Below are 18,274 nucleotides of genomic sequence, written 5' to 3'. Positions count from 1 at the left end.
TAAAGGGCAAATTCCAGGGGTAAAGAGAAATTGTACATTTATCACTCCAACTAAATTTTCAAGGCAATATTCTAGCTTTAAGAGTACTGTTGTTCAATTTGTAATATTAAAACAGGATTAGGTTTGTCATTTTCAGAAATACAAATTACTTGTGCATCTCACAAACTAAACATTTTGAGGCTCAAATAAATACGAAACAAATGGAAAACTCTTAGTTTTGTGATTATATCTGTATACTGTGTGTCATTTTTTCCACTTCCAAAGTGTTTTAATAGTAAAATATATTACATACATTAAATGATAAATTCCTTTTCTTTAAAATTTTAATTTCAATCTTCAGTACTGAATAATTATTTATGTTCAATCATTAAAAATGAATAAATAGTATAAAAATTTAACTACTATGCAGGAGAGAGAAATCAAGAGGATCTGCAGCTCAATTAACACGTTTCTTCAAGAAATCAAAATTTCAAATGAGTAAGTGGTGTCGGTAGTTTTCCAGGTGTGATCTATGTCAGTATTTGCTGTTTACTGATTTATATTATTAAAAAGTTGTCATTTTATATTGCTGCATTTTTCTTCTGGGTTTTGCAAAGGATTTTAAGTGAATACCTTAGAAAGCGAAGATTTGAGTTTGCCAACGTAATCCCAGACTGTCTTCGGTGAGATCCTCCCACCAATATGAATTGTATCTGGTAAATCCTAAACAAGAAGTATTACATGGTAGTATGAGAAAAAACAAGAGAGACCAATGTTTAAAAGCAGTGCAGGTTGCCCCATCCCAGTTGCCTAGTGGATAATGCACTAATATATTTTAGTAAACTTTCATCAATACTTTTCAGACAGGCTATTTCTAGATTTTAAGGTGTTTAATTATGGCGTGTTACCAGAATGCTAACAGTATACATGAAATGGAAAAAACATTCCCAAACAAGGAAGCAAACTGTCTAATAGTTCTGTATGCCCGTTATTGACTTTCTTTTCCTAGGGAAGCTGCTATTTGAAAATACAGATTTTCTCCACACTTTCAGTTTCTCACGAAATGCTGCACTTGTGACTACAAGTCACAGGAATTCTAGTGAGCTACCTGTCACGAGGGCACTGAAACTCATTTTACGAAAAGCGATGCCAACAAGAACGACCAACTCTACTAATAAAAGTCTTAAAACACACCATTTGTGTTTGAAACTTCCTAACAGTCACATAAAATTCACTTCAGAGAAAAAAGAAAAGCTTATTTGTTTTACTGTAAACCTTTATACTGTCTCAGTATTTGAATGTATATCCTCCCAGCATATAATTTTTTTTTTTTTTGAAAACTAGTAAAAAGGATGATACTTTTCATAAATGGCCAAACACAATTTTGTGATAGATCACATCACTGACTCATCTAGTTTGAGAACAGAACAAAATATCTATGGTAAAATACTGACTCTAAAACTTCTTTCCAAAAAATGATGCTGAAATAAAGCTATTATTCCAGGTTAGATCCAAACATAAGGATAAATATGTTTAAAGACATGAGAATTCTTCACGAATTTGCGAGGAATTTTTAAAAGGTTTTTTTTTTTTCTTGAGCTACTTTTCCTATTACTAAAGGGATGCCATTTACCACTACTACAGTTCTAACATTTCATATATACATATATATATACATATATAGTGACCCCAGCCTTTCTAGCAACAGGAACTGCAGCACAGATTTATTCTAAACACATAAACATGTCAGTGCTAACCTCGCTAAGATAATCAAAACACCCGGAGACAGGATATGCTTTAGTGACAAATTTGGCCACACTTTGCATGTTAATAAATCCTTTCCAAATGGTGTTGAGACGAGAGAGAAAGAGGGAAGTATCGCTGTCCTGAGGTGAGCGTGGCTCTGCGACACTGCAAAACAAATCCAAAACAGAAAGGTTACAGAATACAAATGAGAATGGTCTCTTCTTGCTTTCTTTTCCTCCCTCCTCCTATTGATCAAATACTTTTTTTTAAACAAATAACATAATTTTTACTAACTGCTTTGTTAATGTTTGGTATTGGTATTAGCGAAAAAGAGAAGGAGTAACAGAAAATAAACTTGAAGCTGCAGACAGGCAAAAAAGATGCCGAAAGATAGGACTTTTATAAAATTAGGTTAGTGCTGTAATTGTTGTGATCCTGACTCTATAACAAACTAACCTGAATTATGTATTTCCCTCTAATTAAGTCAACAATATGCATCTGAAAGAGATTCTCAAGTAAAAGAATTTGATGTGAACAAACCACAGTTGCATAAGGACATACCTTGTAATATTTATTTTTACTGTTGTATATACCCAGAATATGGAAGAAATCCACTTCCTTTCAAGCTGATCGATTGGTTAATTTAAATTCATATTCATAAATTCAGATGTAACAGTATTTTAATATAGGATGAAAATCTGGAAATGCCTTTAAACCATCTCTCACACTCTCTTTCTATATATTAATGTACATGCAGACTTCGAAATCTGCATATCATCTTCAAGTTTTATTTATCTGCTAAAACACACTGTAGAATCTTTGCTGTCAACGTACACTCTTTGCTGTCAACATACACCGATGCTCTGAAAATTTTACCAACTAGAGAAGGTAAATGAGGAGATGGTGAATTAAAAATCTCAGTCAGGCTATCTGAACTTTAAAGTTGAACATGCCTTGTGACTGGGGGGACTTTGAAGATAACCGCATTAAAGATATGGGAGCTTGCCTTAATAGCAAGTATACGCACTTGATATTGGGTGAATGATGAACTGCTAAGAATCTTGGATCTGGTGAGGATGATGGTTTTGTCAATATTGATTTGGGAACAGTCATAACTGGTTTTGAAGTCTCCTGTTTTGTTTCTCCTGTTGAAACTTTGTCAGATGCAGGACCAGAACGCAGGGCTGGTGTTGCAGTACCAGAGGAGCTGCTCATTGCTGTCCTAGGATCTCTGCCAGAAACTGTTACAGTTGTGACAACCCCGCTAGCGCTAGGGGCAGGAAAAGCAGAAGCCTCTTCGGGTACAGAAGAATCTGTATTGTTATGGCCCTGGGTTGTAGGAACGCAGGTTCTTTCTGTGCTGGCCTGAGAAACTGTTTCTGCTACTGGTCCAACTTCGGTTTCCATTGCAGTTTCAGAGACTGCCTCTTTGGCAGGCTCTGCTGTTGGGGCTGGTGCAGAACTTTCATACTTGGGCTGAACTTCTGGTTTTGATTTCGACTCCACCTTTTTAACAGGAGCCTTTACCTTCTTAGGTGGCACTTCATCTTCGGATGCGGAAATCTGACCTATAAATTTATTTTGAAAGTTTTTGATTACTATTTAACAATGAAATAGTTTGGAGAAAAACGAACACACACCACCCTTAACACAACAATTCTTTTACTTTGCACAAAGTCATCACTGTAGATACCTGTACAGATTTTGCAGTTCAGGTCAAAAAGATGGGCTCGATGTTGACTTGTTGTATCCTTCAACATACTGCTAAAAACATCTAGAGAAGGAGCATTGTTTAAATTTGATGCAGTTCGGGCTGACTCTTGCTGCTCCTAAAAGTGAATAAACACAAAAATATTCCAGTTGATCATGAATTTCAACCATAAAAAATACTTTGGAAACCATTAATTAACTTCAGTTCTTTAAAAAAAAAAAAAAAGATTAAAGGCCTTGGCTAAAGTATATCACGTCAGATAGAGTTCTCAGATAATATTTGGCCTCATTTCATTCCACTGTGTTTTGAACTAGATAGCTGATGTTCAGAAATAAAAGATTTCTCTGTAAATTGACAGCAAGGGCTGAAAAATACACAGCATTTTAGAAGTGCATGCAAAATATGCCTATCATTTGGTGGTTGGGCTCCTTTGAACTAACAGGAAAAATGCTCATTGCATACCTACTAGGTAATAATATCCTTACAGTTCATTGAAAAAATCTGCACTTCTGATATAAAAATTTGAGGCCGTAGTTACCACTTATCTCCCTTACTGTCTTCATTCTGAAGCAATAGCCAATACTTACATCAGAATCAGACACTGGCGGAGAATCTTCCATATTTACAACTGGCACATGTTCCCGTTTTACAGCTGTTTTCTTGACCTCATGAGATTTGCTTCTTGACTCTATCATCTGAAAGAAGCAAAACCATTTTAGTAAAAAGTCTACATATTTATTTTTTAATTTTATTCTGTACTTTGTTATTGTTTGACTGGTGACAGAGAAAAAGTATACTGAAACTGCACTTTATTAGTATTTCATTAGGAAGAAAGTGGTGTATTAAAATAACATGGGTGGTAACGGTGAACTCACTCTTAATTCATACCTAAGGACATAAGGGAAAATGATGTTACTTACTGCTTTAGTTGGTTTCTCTTTCCATACAGACAATTCTTTAGATAAAAGTTCTTCTGGTTTCATTCTCACTAGTTTTGACAGTGAGATTTCCTCACGAAGGACACGATGAAAAAGTCCCTGAAAACAAAACAGACTTTGTTGCCATGCTGAAGAGACCCTGCTTGGGTAACTAACAAGATTTGCAGTGCTGAACAGGCAAAACCTGCTCCAGTTTCTCAATTCTCTATTAAAAATACCAGGTACTTATAAGTAAATTTGGAAAGGTGCGGCAACCAGAAAATAAGGATGAAACAAACACAAAATATGAATTTTCCTCATTAACATGAGTATCTAGCAATAAAACTGAATAGGAGTGTCAGAAGTTGAGCAGCCACTCTCCTGTTTCAGATCTATTGTAGAAATTAAAAAAAAAAAAAAAGAAGAAGTTTCAAGTATTCTCTAGTGGAATTTTTCATCTGCACCAGCATCCATTTTTTTTCTTTTAAAGCATAAATATGATCATGTACACAGGCAGTATCCAACACACTACAGAATGTCACAAAAGGAGAAATCAATAGAGTCTATATTTAAGAAAGCCATTCTGTAAATAAATATTCCCCACCAAATGCCCAAACTTAATAAATACATGTGACCGACTAGACTTTGAATTCCTACTGGATATATTTTTTTAAAAAAGTTTTGAATGGCTTTATAATAATCTTCTATAGAATAATTCATGTCTCTATCTTGAAACTCTGTTGAAGGTTGAGTTTGATATCTCATTAAAAAACAAAAGTATATTTCAGTATACATTTACTGTTTAAGGAAATTCCAAACCTGGTTTTTGGGGTCCTTGAGATTGAACATGATGCTACGGTATTTACTCTTGTATCTGTTGTCCGTAACTTGAAACAAATTAAACATCTCCTTTTCAATATTGAGTGCTACTTTCCCTACTTCAATCTCTGTCATGACCAGATCATCGCTATCATTGACTCTGTTAAAAACAAAACAGGGTATGTACATTTATGTTAGGCATGAATCTTCAGGTAGCATTCATAAATAACTAACTTTTCAGAGCTAGCCTAGGCTCCTCCTCATGCCGCGGGGGGTCAAGACTCCTCTAAAAGACATCTCAAAGCCGAAGTCTATCGCAGGACCTTGAACTGTGAAGCATGGCAAGCCTTTCACTGCTGAGCGCAGGCGGCCCTAGAAGACAGCCTTTGTGAGCTGGCGTCAGCCTTTACAGCTCCTCCTGCTCACGGCGCTGAAGTGAGGAGTTTCTCTGCCATGAACAACGCAGGGAACCCAAGCACTTCAGTTTTAGTCCTGGATTTTTCACTATGAACAGCATTTCCATTTCAGAGACAATACGAGAGAGCAGTGGTCTATAATAAGTATTGATGGCTGGCACTGGCTTTAACAATCGTTGTGGGACAATTTGCTTTTTGTTTGTTTGGGGTTTTTGCTTTCCTAAGTAAAACAGTTTTTCACTGACCAGGGTTTGTTGTTGTTGATTTTTATGTTGGAAAGGGAAAGGATCTTTTCTTCAGTACGTTTTTAACCTTTCACTATCACCATATGGTATTTCCCATACTATGTTCTCTACAACCTCTACATTTCCAAACACTGCCATCGCTAGATTTTAATCCTTCAGAGCATCTGCATTATAAAAGTTTCTATGCTGTAACTTAATTCTTCAACTGTAATTGCCTCAATGTAAATGGAATAGCGAGGTTTCTTTTTTTAAGGCTTTTTCACATGCACATTTATATCAGGATTTTTTAACATTTTAAATATAAACCTGAAATGCCAATTCTACTTGTAATTCATAGTATGAATTCAATCCCTCAATATCCCTCATCGAGAAGTACAAAAAACTCTGCAGGCTAAACATTTATGTCTAGTTGTAGCTTCCTATGTTAAGTGTTTTGAATTCCCACCTCTTCCATAAAATTTCTTTTAGGGATCGTCGAATATTTTGTCGAATCTGAGAATTGGGTTGAGACTGGATAGGGCTAGCTGATGCTTTTGCTTGACTACTTCCAGATGCAGTAGAAGTGGAGGACGGTGAAGGTTTTTTGAGTCCTCCACCCAAACTGGAAGCTGTAGCTGGTTTTTTGGAAACTGATGAGCCATGAGATAGAGATGAATGTTTTGAAGGAACACTGCCTGATGAAGGAACACTGCCTGATGAAGGCCAAGGTTTCTTGGGAATTACACCTTTGAAACTTCCGGTAGGTTTAAGTGGTTGCTTAGTTACTGATGTGTTAGAGAGGGATGGGGACTTCTTTGAAGGAAGATTTTTAGTGAGAGAAGATGTCTGTTTCTCCATTATAGATGCAACAGCTTTCTTTGATGCTGATGGAGGCTCTGCTCTATCTTCATGCTTTTTCTCTTCCCTCTGAGCTGTTAAAACAAAGAAGAAAATACAATATTAAAGGCTTAACTTTGTAATTTCCTATTCATGAATTGGAAGTTACCAATCTATGAAGAAAAGTCTGTGAAATGACATCTCCAGAGAATAACTATCAAGGAGGCAATTTAAGCTATTCGCTTTCACTAGCCTTTTTAAAAACCGTGCAGAGGTTGACATAATTGTTTTGATGAAATTTGTCTTTGATCCTTCAGAGAGTACTTCATCTCAGAGGCCAAATGAAGAGTTGAACAGAGTTCCACTTCGGCTCTAAAGGTTGAAAATTTTATTTACAATCTATGCAAGAAAACTGAAATTTGGGGGGAAAAAAAAAAAGGCACCACCTTCAAAGATTCCTGGGTGGGATAAGCTTCAAAAACACCACAAACTTTCACACACACACAAAAAAGGCAACAATACAACCTGTATCTTATATTTAAACAGAAAAATTCTCATAGCACCTTACAGAACCTATTACAGAGGCTGACCCAGTGATAGAGTCCATGAATCTGAAACTGCATTATTACCTCAAGTTTAGCATTATTGAAGTTTAATAAACCCTTTCCCCCAGACCTTTTATTTTAAAGAGCAAAGACAGGTAAGTTACTAAGTACAGAAGTTGCTTAAAAAACTAAAAACACATAATCAATCTACTTGGTTGCTAGCATTAATATCATACTGATGACATTGCCATGAACTATTATTATATCTTCCTATTCAGTTCCTGGCTAAATTCTAATTTATAGAATAATTAAACATTAACATTGCTGCTCAGGCTGTGGCCATCTAATTCCCACCATTCACAAACTATTTCATTCACACTACTCAAATTTTCCATTTAAACTTTTTTTCCCCCCCTAATGTTAATAAGGTAATTGATACACATCATATACAAGAAAATTTAAAAAGTATAAGTAACAGTTCCCGTTTTCACCCATGTTGAAGTTATACTTGCACAGGAGCTTAAAAGTAAGCATTTCTTTAAATTGCATTTCATCTGTTCACCTTCTGGCACTGACAGGAACCATTCAACACAGCAAAAAAAGCCAAAACAAAAAAACCCCCACACCCCCCCAGCAAAACCCTCATTATTTACCGGACATTAAAGTTACAGTGGGCTGACACTAGCACATTTATCCCCGACAGCTCAAATAAGGGCGGGCTCTGATGGAAACTACAAAAAACAAGTCCTGAAATACAATTGTTTCAATTAGAAAAGCCAAGTTTTCTCCCAAAAAAATCTTTTTTTTTTTTTCCCCTCACAAATCCACAGATAACCACTGGCCAGTTAACCTGTTAATTGTCAATCTGATGTTTTTAGCTAGTGAAGGTTTGCAGATGAATTAGCCTAGAAGCCCTAATGGCAAAATGCAGGACACTTCCTGGGAAAGATCCAGGAACTGAACTTGTGTAACTTTACCAAGGACCAAACAGTCCCTCTCTTCTCCTTCCAGATCTGCTCCGAGAGCAGAAATTACTAAGAAGGGTCCAAATTGTCCAACCTTTCTATCTGTTCTGAGATGGACTTGAGGGGACAAAGCACTCCTGTGAAGTCTGGTTCATGAAACCCCACAAATCAGCCCAGACTTTCAATGGAAACATCCCTCAAATTGGGGAAGATTTGGAATGCTTGAGACACAGAACGCAACGGTCCTTCATTTCAGGAGGAAATAGCCTTGCAATCTCTCTCCATAAAGTTCAGGTACCCCTGAATGTTAGCTTATGCTTCCAGCAAAGACGCTTCCAACCCCGGTTTCTCTAAATGGGCTCGTACTGCCGGTAGTTTCACCACAAACACAGAACCCGATGGTTAAGATGAACTAAGAAACCACACTGTACTTGAACTTTGGTAAGGTTGAGTAGAAGGGGGTGTGCTGAACTGCTGCTGCAACACAAGGAGAAGCCAGAAGATAAATATTTGTCCTTCTATTTTTTCCTAGAAGCATTTTACAAGTAGACACCTTGAGGAATTTTTCCGAGTTAGATTTAACTATTTGAAGCGTAAAATGAACCAGCTGCCGTAAGAATTAAATAATTTCAAAGAATGTGAAGATTTTGCTATTAAGTAGATTAAAACTATTACTCTTACACTATTCCCATAGTTTCCCCAAGAAACAGGACTCGGTTACTGTCAGGGACTGAGCTGGGGAGACCTTCCATGTGACCCAAAACATCTCTCCTCCTGTCCCTCCCCTACCCCACCAACGCCATATAAACTGTCAGGAGGGCTCTGGCAATCCTGGGACGCAGTGGGAACTATTGCTCATATTTGTGGTTTCATCAAATCATGCACCCGGAATGTAATGGAGGTAAAAAGCCAAACAAACTATTTTGAGTTAATAGTCTTCAATAGAGAGACGGTGAATATCCAAAACATAGGCATTGCAGCAATTACTCTACTTCCATTCTCCTTCTCCTGGTTTATTGTGTCTTCTGCACAGATTTGTAAGTTTTCAGGCAGGTAGGACAGAGGCACGTTTCTGTGACTCCTCACGGAAAGGCAGGACAGCACAGCTCGGGTTTCAAAATGATGAGAGTACAAGTCAGCTCTCAGTGACACGACATCTAGTTCTTTGGGTTTATAGCAGAAGTACAAAATGTAAAATTCTAAATGTATATTTAATCCTCTATGTGCTTTTTAACGATTAATGCCAATTAGTAAACAAGAATTACATTGATAAAATTACAAATAGCACAGCCAAGATGATTTGTGTCAATCAGATGTTGCATATATGAGAATTATATCCCCACCACAAACCTTTCTATGTTAGACAGCTATTTCATAGTAGGAGTATGTACTTATGTACGATAAATATGTACTTATGTGCATTAAATAAAAGGTACTAGTCCAAAGGTAGACTGAAGTTCCCAGGGTTGAAGGGCTGCGGAATCACTAAGTGTCCAAGAAGAAAGGTGCAGAAGCATCCTTTATTCTGCAGGTTGACATCACGGCTATTTAGAAAGGTTTCCAAAGTAAGGCATGTAATTCTGTGCTTCTTAAGCCAACAGAAAATGAGCAAATAGTTCATAAGCTTCATGAAAGTTTAAGTTTCAAACTACAATACTACTGCATACCAATTAAAACTCTCTACCTAGAAGTACTTGTTGATTAGAGAAACTGATGGTAGAGATTTTGTGTATACTAATTTGGTCACATGTAAGGTATTTAGTCCTTCAGAACCTCTACCAACTACTCTTTCAAATATACAGGACACTTCACTGTATTTGAGGGACACTCAAAGCATGTGCATATTTTGACAAAGAATCAAGACTACTTAAACCCTACATATGCGAATAACCTGTGATGGCTGTAGATGAACCTAATCTAAAAAAATCATCTTATCCTATTTTGACTATGAGAAACCAGAATTTCTGTCCTATCAAGTTTTGTTTTTTAGTGTTCTGCCACATGATCCAGCTGAACCAACTCACTGTTACTTGGGTCTTGGATCCCATGCACAGGAGCAGGCCACTGTGTGCGAGGAAGGAGCAGGACTGCCTCTTCTGGTGGCAGCTCGCTCTTCTATTGACTTGGCTGCGATGTGAGCACACCCCAAGGCTTACGCTATCTTCTGATAGGTATGAAACCATGGGAAGTTTATGTTTGGAAGAGTTAACAGAAATAGGTACTCTTTCCAGGGAGCAGTATGCCAACATAGGTGGAATTTAACTTCTGAACGGATGCCAGAGTTGCTCAGCAAATTGATGGGACATAGAATGAACAGGTATTCTCTGCCCATGAGTTTCAAACTGCCTGGCCTTGCAGTCCACGAACAACTTGAAGACCACGTGCAGTCAATGCCTACTATATGTGCTGGCCACTGTGTTTTATACTGTGATGTTTCTGGTCCTTCTCATCAGTAGCTCCAGCGTATCTACAATAAATGCTCTTAAATTTAAAATAAAAGGATAGACACGACTACTGAACATTAGCTTATCCAACCTAACAGAATAGGGAGTTTCACCACAGACAGAATATTAGTGCCAGAATAAGGCATTTAGTGGCTCTTCTATTCGGCACTTTTGAACACAGGGGTGTACCTCCTTGGCCCAATGTTAGAAACACTGTTTAAAACAAGACATTAATTCCTATTTTCCTTATTTTGTCCTGTGAGCCACATATTAGGACAGCAGCAGGATTCTTATTGCCTGAAGAGAGGCAGGGGCTAAAATGACTGTGATGTACACACGGAGCTAACGAGTCAGCTCATTTCCATAGTGAAATCCAATGAATCCTCTGGCAGAAAGAAGTGCATTCCTTGCGAGGCTTAAGAAATAGCATTGCTATGGTATGTTCACTACAGTCGCAACAATAATCTCTCCTGCTACATGCCAACAGATACAGAACCCCTCCCCTAAGAAAATTCCATGTGAAGCTAAATCAGATATTACAAGCAACTGAGAACGTAATTTCTTTAAGTGGCGGAGGACGTAACTACCACGTTATCTGCTGTTACAGACGAGCCTGTTGAAAGCCTGACGGTTACATATACTTCCCTTTTGTACATCTCAACACTCATGTTTCAGCATTGTAATGTGGTTGTTGAGGCCCAATCTAAGAACAGTTTCAACTATGTAGCCTTGTTTAATTTTGCGTGAAGGATTTGTGGGATGCTGTCATACCATAATCCCTCATCTGCACTGGGAAGCCGTGTTTTACACCACCGGCATGGATATTATCCAAAGGAAACTTTCCTCTTCCTCTGATCTCTTCAAACTGTTTCTGTATAGCATTCAAGCCTATGCTAGCTCTTCCCCCAATCTTTCTTTGGACTAGCAGCTTTAGACAGCCACTTCAAAAACACACCACCACCACGCCAAATTTCTATTTAAATTATCTCATTTGTGACAGGTTCTTTTGCTGGATAACTTTTCCAGCTTTTAAATACCTGAAGAAATGTGCTATTTCTTTCCTGTGTACAGTTTTAAAATTATTCAAATCACACTTTAAAGATCTTCAATTTCTTGCTCTAGTTGATGCTAAGTTCTAAACGATGCCATAGATAGGCAGTTTCAGTTGAAAAGCCTGTTTTGTAATGAGTCTGTAAGACTCGGATTTTTTTCTTTTAAAAACCTTTTTAAAAAAAAGCATCACAGCTACTACTACAGAACACTAGAAAGACACTTGTGAAAAATGTCTTGCAGCCATGCACAAGCTGTTTGTTACATAGTCCTAATTATGAGATGTTTCCCTACAGAATTAAAAATTTGGCATAAGGCTGTTCCTGCACCAGAACTATTGCCTCTGGTGTCCAATATTGTCTTAACATTTCCCTGTGTTCTCCTCCATCTACACTAATCCACTTCCCCCCCCCCCCCCATATCAGATAAAACTCCTCCAGGCAGCACGTGGGAAGCGCAGGCTGATGGCTGCGTCCTCTTGTCCAGCTTGCACAGAACTTTCTGTAGAGGGAGCGCTGGCCCATGGGAGCAGGACGTCGGCAACCCAACACTTCAGAAGACGCCGCCTTGCACATCGGTGAGCCTTCGCAAGCCCACACCACGGAGGCTACTGAAGCACGTGTGGGTTCTATAGATACTTTTTGTGCTCCTGTCACTAAAATAGAGACTTTTAAAAGAAAAAATAAACCCCAAACCCCACAACTTTCAAACGTATGCACAGCATACAAATTTATGTGGCACCAACAGTAAGAAAGCTGGTAGTTAATATTCAGTAATTCTCTGTTAAAAATACACACCTGTAAAATTCCACAATATGAATAATAAAACCTATGCAGCAGAGTACAGCTACTTGCAATCCACCTTTTAAAGTGGATCATTCACTACACTTAGGATTTTTATGTCCTTTTAAAACAAAACATGTCAAATTGAAGAAAATTCACACTACTGTATTTGTTAAAAAAGCCAAAATACCTGTTGGAATGTATTCTCCAACAGCCTGTGTAAAGGCTGGCCAGAGCTGAGTAATTATGTATTTTGCAAGGAGCTAATCTCTAAACATAGGCAATAGCACCAGCCTTTACAACAGCTTGAAGTCTGATGGGAATGCAGGTGTGAAAAGACCAACCAGAAGCAATAATCTATTTAGGAATTCACAAAACCCCAGCCAGCATTTTGAGTGTCACTCAAAAATTGGCCCATGAAGTTCTATACGATCCCACAGCTCCTTCTTGCTCAGATGCAGGCAGCTGCACTATCCATTTCTCTGGGCAGTTGTTCCAGCATGCAGCGGCTGTCCAGTCTGAACGTTACAAAAGGTGCGGGCAGCCCCCGTTTTGGCACGTATCACAGTAGAAAAGGATAGTCTCTTGGCTCAGAGATGAAATATCTCGCCCCTATTTACGAATATCTAAGAATTTAGGAACTGCATTTCCCCCTTTGTAAAACCGTTGAAACAGAGGAGGGGCAGGATTTCTCCAATTTAAAACTGGTGGTGTTCCAACGGCTTCCCTTCGCCACGCATCCCATGGCCTAAATGGACTTGTCCGGTGCGGCTGTGGTATGGCCCCTTTCTGCATGACTCCGGAGCGAAATAGCTTACAGAGCAGAATGTAAACCAACCCCTCCACCCCAACGTGGTGGCCAATACCGAACTTTAATCCACGAGTTCTTCCAAAGTGAAACCTTTCGATGCGTTATTCAACTTTAAAAAAAATTGAACAAAATACATGGGTGAGCAGGTGCTTTTGATGTCAGCTATAAAGCACTCTACAATGGGAAGTTACTTACCAGTTGCGAGAGGTTCCTCAAGAGCAGCCAGTCACCCTGCTGGGATGCATGCCTGACATCTCAGAGCCTCAGAAACTTGTCGAAGTCACTCCTGTTAGGTGCCCTTGAAGCACCCTCTTGTGGCACTGAGCATTCAGTGCCCAAGGCTGTGAAGGTGAGGTGTAGTTTGTAACCGCTTCAGTTCCATGGCCGTTCAACTGTTGCTTTCCTGAAACCTGTTTTTGCTAGACTTTTTGTCATTTCACTCAAAGATAGCTTAGCATTAGTTCTAAATCATTCAGAAGTGTCGAACTATTCTTAAATAGGTTTCAGTGTTAGTTTTCACTGTTAATTGCCTACAGAATGTGTCTGCTTCCACTTTCAAAACCAAATCAAACTTTATTATCAAACATTAGTGTTTCAGAAGTGTGCCTCCTGCCCTGCTGGTTTTCTTCAAAAGCCTCTATCAGTTCTGATCTGCACCACAATGAGAAGCTCGTAATTAAGCTGCCTGTGTGCCAAGCCTTTATATTCAGGCACACAAAGTAGTAAATCTGGCTTTAAAATTAATTAATTTAGGAAACTCTGAGAGGAGGGCCTTTTCTATGGTGGCGATTTGTTTGCATTCAAGCCAAGACTGTAGCTATGCTCATGCAAATCGGTAGCTTAGACACGCAAGGCTTTGTTTGTTTGAATCTACATGAAATTATAGTGATTTATCTGATCTACATTAGATGACTATATCTTCACAACTGCACCACTCCCAAGTGAAAGAGGCACTATCTGCTGCAAAAGAAGGGCTCCTTATTTTCCAGACCGTTTATGGATTGGTAGCATCATTCCTTGCAGGGACAGGCCATCTTCAGGTTCCAAGTTCAGCACAGATCAGACACAGCGAATCATCAGCACCAAGATCAACAGCAACACTGGACTCCAAAGTGCAAGAGATCACCTCAGAAAAACCCTTTTATTTAGGGGCCTAGCTGAGGAAGCCTTTTTTCACTGGCTATGCGGTCAAGTGAGCAAGTTCAAAGAACTAAAGTAATATTAGTAAAAGAAAGCAAAACAGCAAGAGGGTGGTGAGGTTTTTTTTTTTAATCAAACTTTCATCACTTTCAGTGTTGATGACAAGAGATAAACCACCCTAATATTCATAGTGCATCTGTAAGTTGTACCATGTTTCTGCACCCCCAACCCTTCCCCTCAGCAATGGTTCCTTATGCTGAGGCCAAGCACCCATTATGGCAGGAGCGCTGGCTTGCTGTCGTCCAAGCACCTTGGGTACTAGGGGCTTGCAAGGCCAAATAGGAAACATGCCAGCAGCAGGGACCAGCCTTCCTAACTTAAGAGACACAGCAAAAATCTTCATATGGCTGAAAGCCACAGGACAGATGTGACATACCTTGTAGGGCACAGAAGGGGAGCTCCAGCAGTTCACAGGCAGGAGATGATAATTACTCCCCAAGGATCCCACTGCTCCTTTTAACTGGCTGAGTCCCAGGGGATGTTGGAGTCAGCAGCCGCTACTGGTCTGCCTTGCTCCTCAGCCAGGGTTCAGATCACGCGCCAGCCCCTGTGCCAGCACAGCCCCTGCCGATCTCATGATGCAAGTTCCACACCGGAGCCGCGTTACACCAGCCACCACTCCTGTACTATAATCCTCCCAAAGCCAGAGCTCCAACATTAATTTCTCAGAAGTTCTGGCAGACTCATCTTGGGTATTCTGATCAACATTTGGTCTGACAGCAACCTTTCTGAAAAATCCTCTAGTTACAAAGGGGTAAGGCTAGACCTGCATATACAGCAGCCGTGTGTCCCAGAAAATGGCAACATAAAATCAGTAATTCTTTTTATTCCCTTGGTACTACTCAATACTAACTGTCTCTTAGTGTGGGTCTACTTTGCAGAATATACCATTAAGCAAAGATACCTTAGCTTTCAACGAGTTAATTCAGATGCCAGAAGTAGCTTAGTTCTAACAGTATGGAACTTGGCACAGGCTAATTTTTCCTATGGGGAAGCACTCACGCCAAACAAAGGCATCAAGTTTAACTACAATCAGTCCTTGCAGACATACTCATGACTTAAGAACAGCTCCTCAGTTTAGGTATTTTTTAATAGTTAAGCTAAACCAACAGCAGTATATCCACATACACTGCACTCAACTGAAGAGTCACAACTTAAGCTGGTACAATCTTGCCTGAAGCATTAAACTGGCACCAGTCTGTGTGCAGACAAGGCCTTACTTTTTTCTTTTCACAATGGTACTTACAGCTTCCTACCTCACTTCTACCTCCTGAGCCATAACTCCTCTGTCTGCTCTCTTTATAGTGGAATACTTTTCTTTTCTGCCTTCTTACTGTTATTACAGAAAAAAAAATACACAAGAAAAAATTTATAAATTATATATGCTATAATCTAAGCATTTTGGTACACGCATCACATTTTATGATGATGACCTCCCAGTATCACTGTATTCCCTTTACAACATCTCCATATTTTGTTAGAGGTGTGTAGGAACAAAGCAGTCCAACTACCCTTCCTATCTGGGATCTTCAACTATGCAAGCAAACACTATTCACTTTGTGAACAGCTCTTGGATGTAGAAAGTTTAGCTGCAGAAGAAATAATAATAAAAGGATATTAAAGGGATAATAAAGGAATTTCTATCACCAGAGCCAGGGCTCTACAAGCCTGGCATCCCACTTCCAAGAGGTGGCAGCGTTGTCTCTCTGTGATTCACTGCTGCAAAGCAGGAGAGGTACCACCATCACTGTGCTTTTCTATAATGAAACGCTTCCCCTTCGAAGTCTCACTCATTAACAATTTCTATGAAATACTAGTACCAAATAAGATATTATAATAGCTAGCTATAAACTCATACTATTTATCTGTCTACAGCTAAGTAAACAGAAGTTTAGTGCCTTAGAGTGACAAAGAAGTGCTTTTCACTCAGGAAGTTCTACCACAGGAACAATAATAATAAACACATTTAATGTTTATTTATCTAATAAACCCTCTTCACTCTCCTGTGCACTTAGCTACTTTTATCAATAAATGCAGTTAAGATGTTTAAGTAGCTTTAGCACCTGAGTTGACTAAACTATTGGTTCATGCATTTCTTTTAAGTCTAATAAAGTCAGCTGACCTTCAACAAAGATTTGAAGCACTGATGAGTATTTAGTATACTTCTGACCAGGGATACTGCAAATGTCTATCTTCTTCCCCTGCTGACACATTTGCCACTGACTTCTGTTTGACAATTAACAACAAAAATACCGAAAAAAGTCTCTTCCAAGTGTTGCTCTATCAAACAGAATTCAGGTACTTCAGACATATGCACTGATACTGCTGATAAACCTTTGCATCAGCAAACTTCACCTTTGAAGTGTTCCTTTACCCCCTTTATACAGGGCAGCAGGGAATATAATGGACAAATGTTGTTACAAATGTTGTACATGATATTAGTGTAAAACTAAAAAGCTCTCAGCAGAGTCAACTAAGCAGCGAATGCAAACTACCTCTGTGATTCCTTCTGGAAAAAACGTGTATATCTATTACACTGTTTAAAGTTTGTCCTCCTCCAGTATAATTGAAAATAATGCTTCCTATTATTGCAAGATGTGTGTTAGTCTGCTAACAAAACTGAAACATTTCAGAAATAATTTTGGGTGGTGCTTCCCCACAAACACCTAGATGATCTTACTAGATAAATGACAGTCTGTTTTGCTTTTGTTATGAATTTTACATCTCCTTTGATATGACTTAAACATTAACACTAGCTCACATGACAAATTCAGGATTTCTATCACAACTTGACTCTCTGAACAACAATGTTCCTAAATCTCAACAATCCATATACTTGTCTGAATTTGGAAGCTAGGATGACTTTTGAAATTCAATATAAAAGTCGAGCACTGCATATTAAATTAATACCAATTTTCCGAACGAAATTAAAAGCAATACTTCTGAAAGGGAATGTGACGCATACCTAATTTCCTCTTATGTGTAGTTCAAATACTGCCTGCAACTTTAAAACTTAATATTCACTTATCAGAGCAAGTTCAAGGCATTTCTCGCTCTAGTTACTAAACGAATAAATAGGATTATTTTCACTGGGAACATCAAGATGTTAGAGAGTATCATTACTCAGGCTCCAGATTTTGGTGTACAAAGTCACTTCCAACAGCCCTAACGCATCCCCAAAAAAGCTACAGAAAAAAATTAGGAAGTGAAGAAACACTAACTAATGGGATAACAGAGGCGACGGGGCGGGGAAAATCATTGCACTATGTAACTGCATACTACTAGCACCAAATATCCTTTGGGGTTTTTTTAAATGCAAAACAGGTTGGGACGAGAAAAGAGGGGCTTGGTGGCCAGGTTTAGATGCAAATATACTATATCACCCAGTACATCTGTAAGGCTGGCTTGATTTTCTTCTTGCTACAACTTAGTAACATCACTGTGATATTTAACAAGAAAATCTTGTATCTGACAAATACAGAATAAACACATAAAGTAAATCCATGTCTGAAATATGATAAACTGACTGATGGAAAGAATATTAGAAAGAGTAATTCTGCTCATCACGTTAAGTTTCCTTAATTTCTAAACTGCTTTGTGCACTGAAGTTACAAGTAAGGATTTGCAGAATATGGCCTGAAGCTCTGGGAGAACGCAGGCTGTGTTTGGAAATACTGACCATCGAAGAATCTTGTCCTTAGCCTCCTCTAGGCAAACTTAAGTCCAAACACTAGACACTTAGATGTCTGAATAGTCATCTTAAATGTCTTTCATAACAAATGTTCAGAAATAAGCATTTCTAAACAGTGAGTCACTTTGTCCTAAGAT

At 38.6% G+C, this 18,274-nt stretch overlaps 1 protein-coding gene across 4 annotated transcripts in view; it reads right to left on the bottom strand.

The window, feature by feature from the left end:
- DIDO1 (death inducer-obliterator 1) overlaps nucleotides 1–18,274 on the bottom strand; it is a 55,585-nt gene that overhangs the window by 12,492 nt on the left and 24,819 nt on the right. For all 4 annotated transcript variants that reach the window (XM_054845835.1, XM_054845833.1, XM_054845834.1 and 1 more), the window contains 8 exons: nucleotides 6,279–6,744; nucleotides 5,173–5,332; nucleotides 4,357–4,473; nucleotides 4,024–4,131; nucleotides 3,419–3,554; nucleotides 2,753–3,293; nucleotides 1,737–1,890; nucleotides 613–702 (listed from right to left, as the gene is read on the bottom strand). In XM_054845835.1, coding sequence (XP_054701810.1) covers nucleotides 613–702; nucleotides 1,737–1,890; nucleotides 2,753–3,293; nucleotides 3,419–3,554; nucleotides 4,024–4,131; nucleotides 4,357–4,473; nucleotides 5,173–5,332; nucleotides 6,279–6,744 — 1,772 coding nt within the window. The remainder of the gene's footprint in view (nucleotides 1–612; nucleotides 703–1,736; nucleotides 1,891–2,752; nucleotides 3,294–3,418; nucleotides 3,555–4,023; nucleotides 4,132–4,356; nucleotides 4,474–5,172; nucleotides 5,333–6,278; nucleotides 6,745–18,274) is intronic.

The sequence above is a fragment of the Grus americana genome, chromosome 17, assembly GCF_028858705.1.
Source record: "Grus americana isolate bGruAme1 chromosome 17, bGruAme1.mat, whole genome shotgun sequence".
NCBI lineage: Eukaryota > Metazoa > Chordata > Aves > Gruiformes > Gruidae > Grus > Grus americana.
This window is presented reverse-complemented; position numbering and strand designations above follow the sequence as displayed.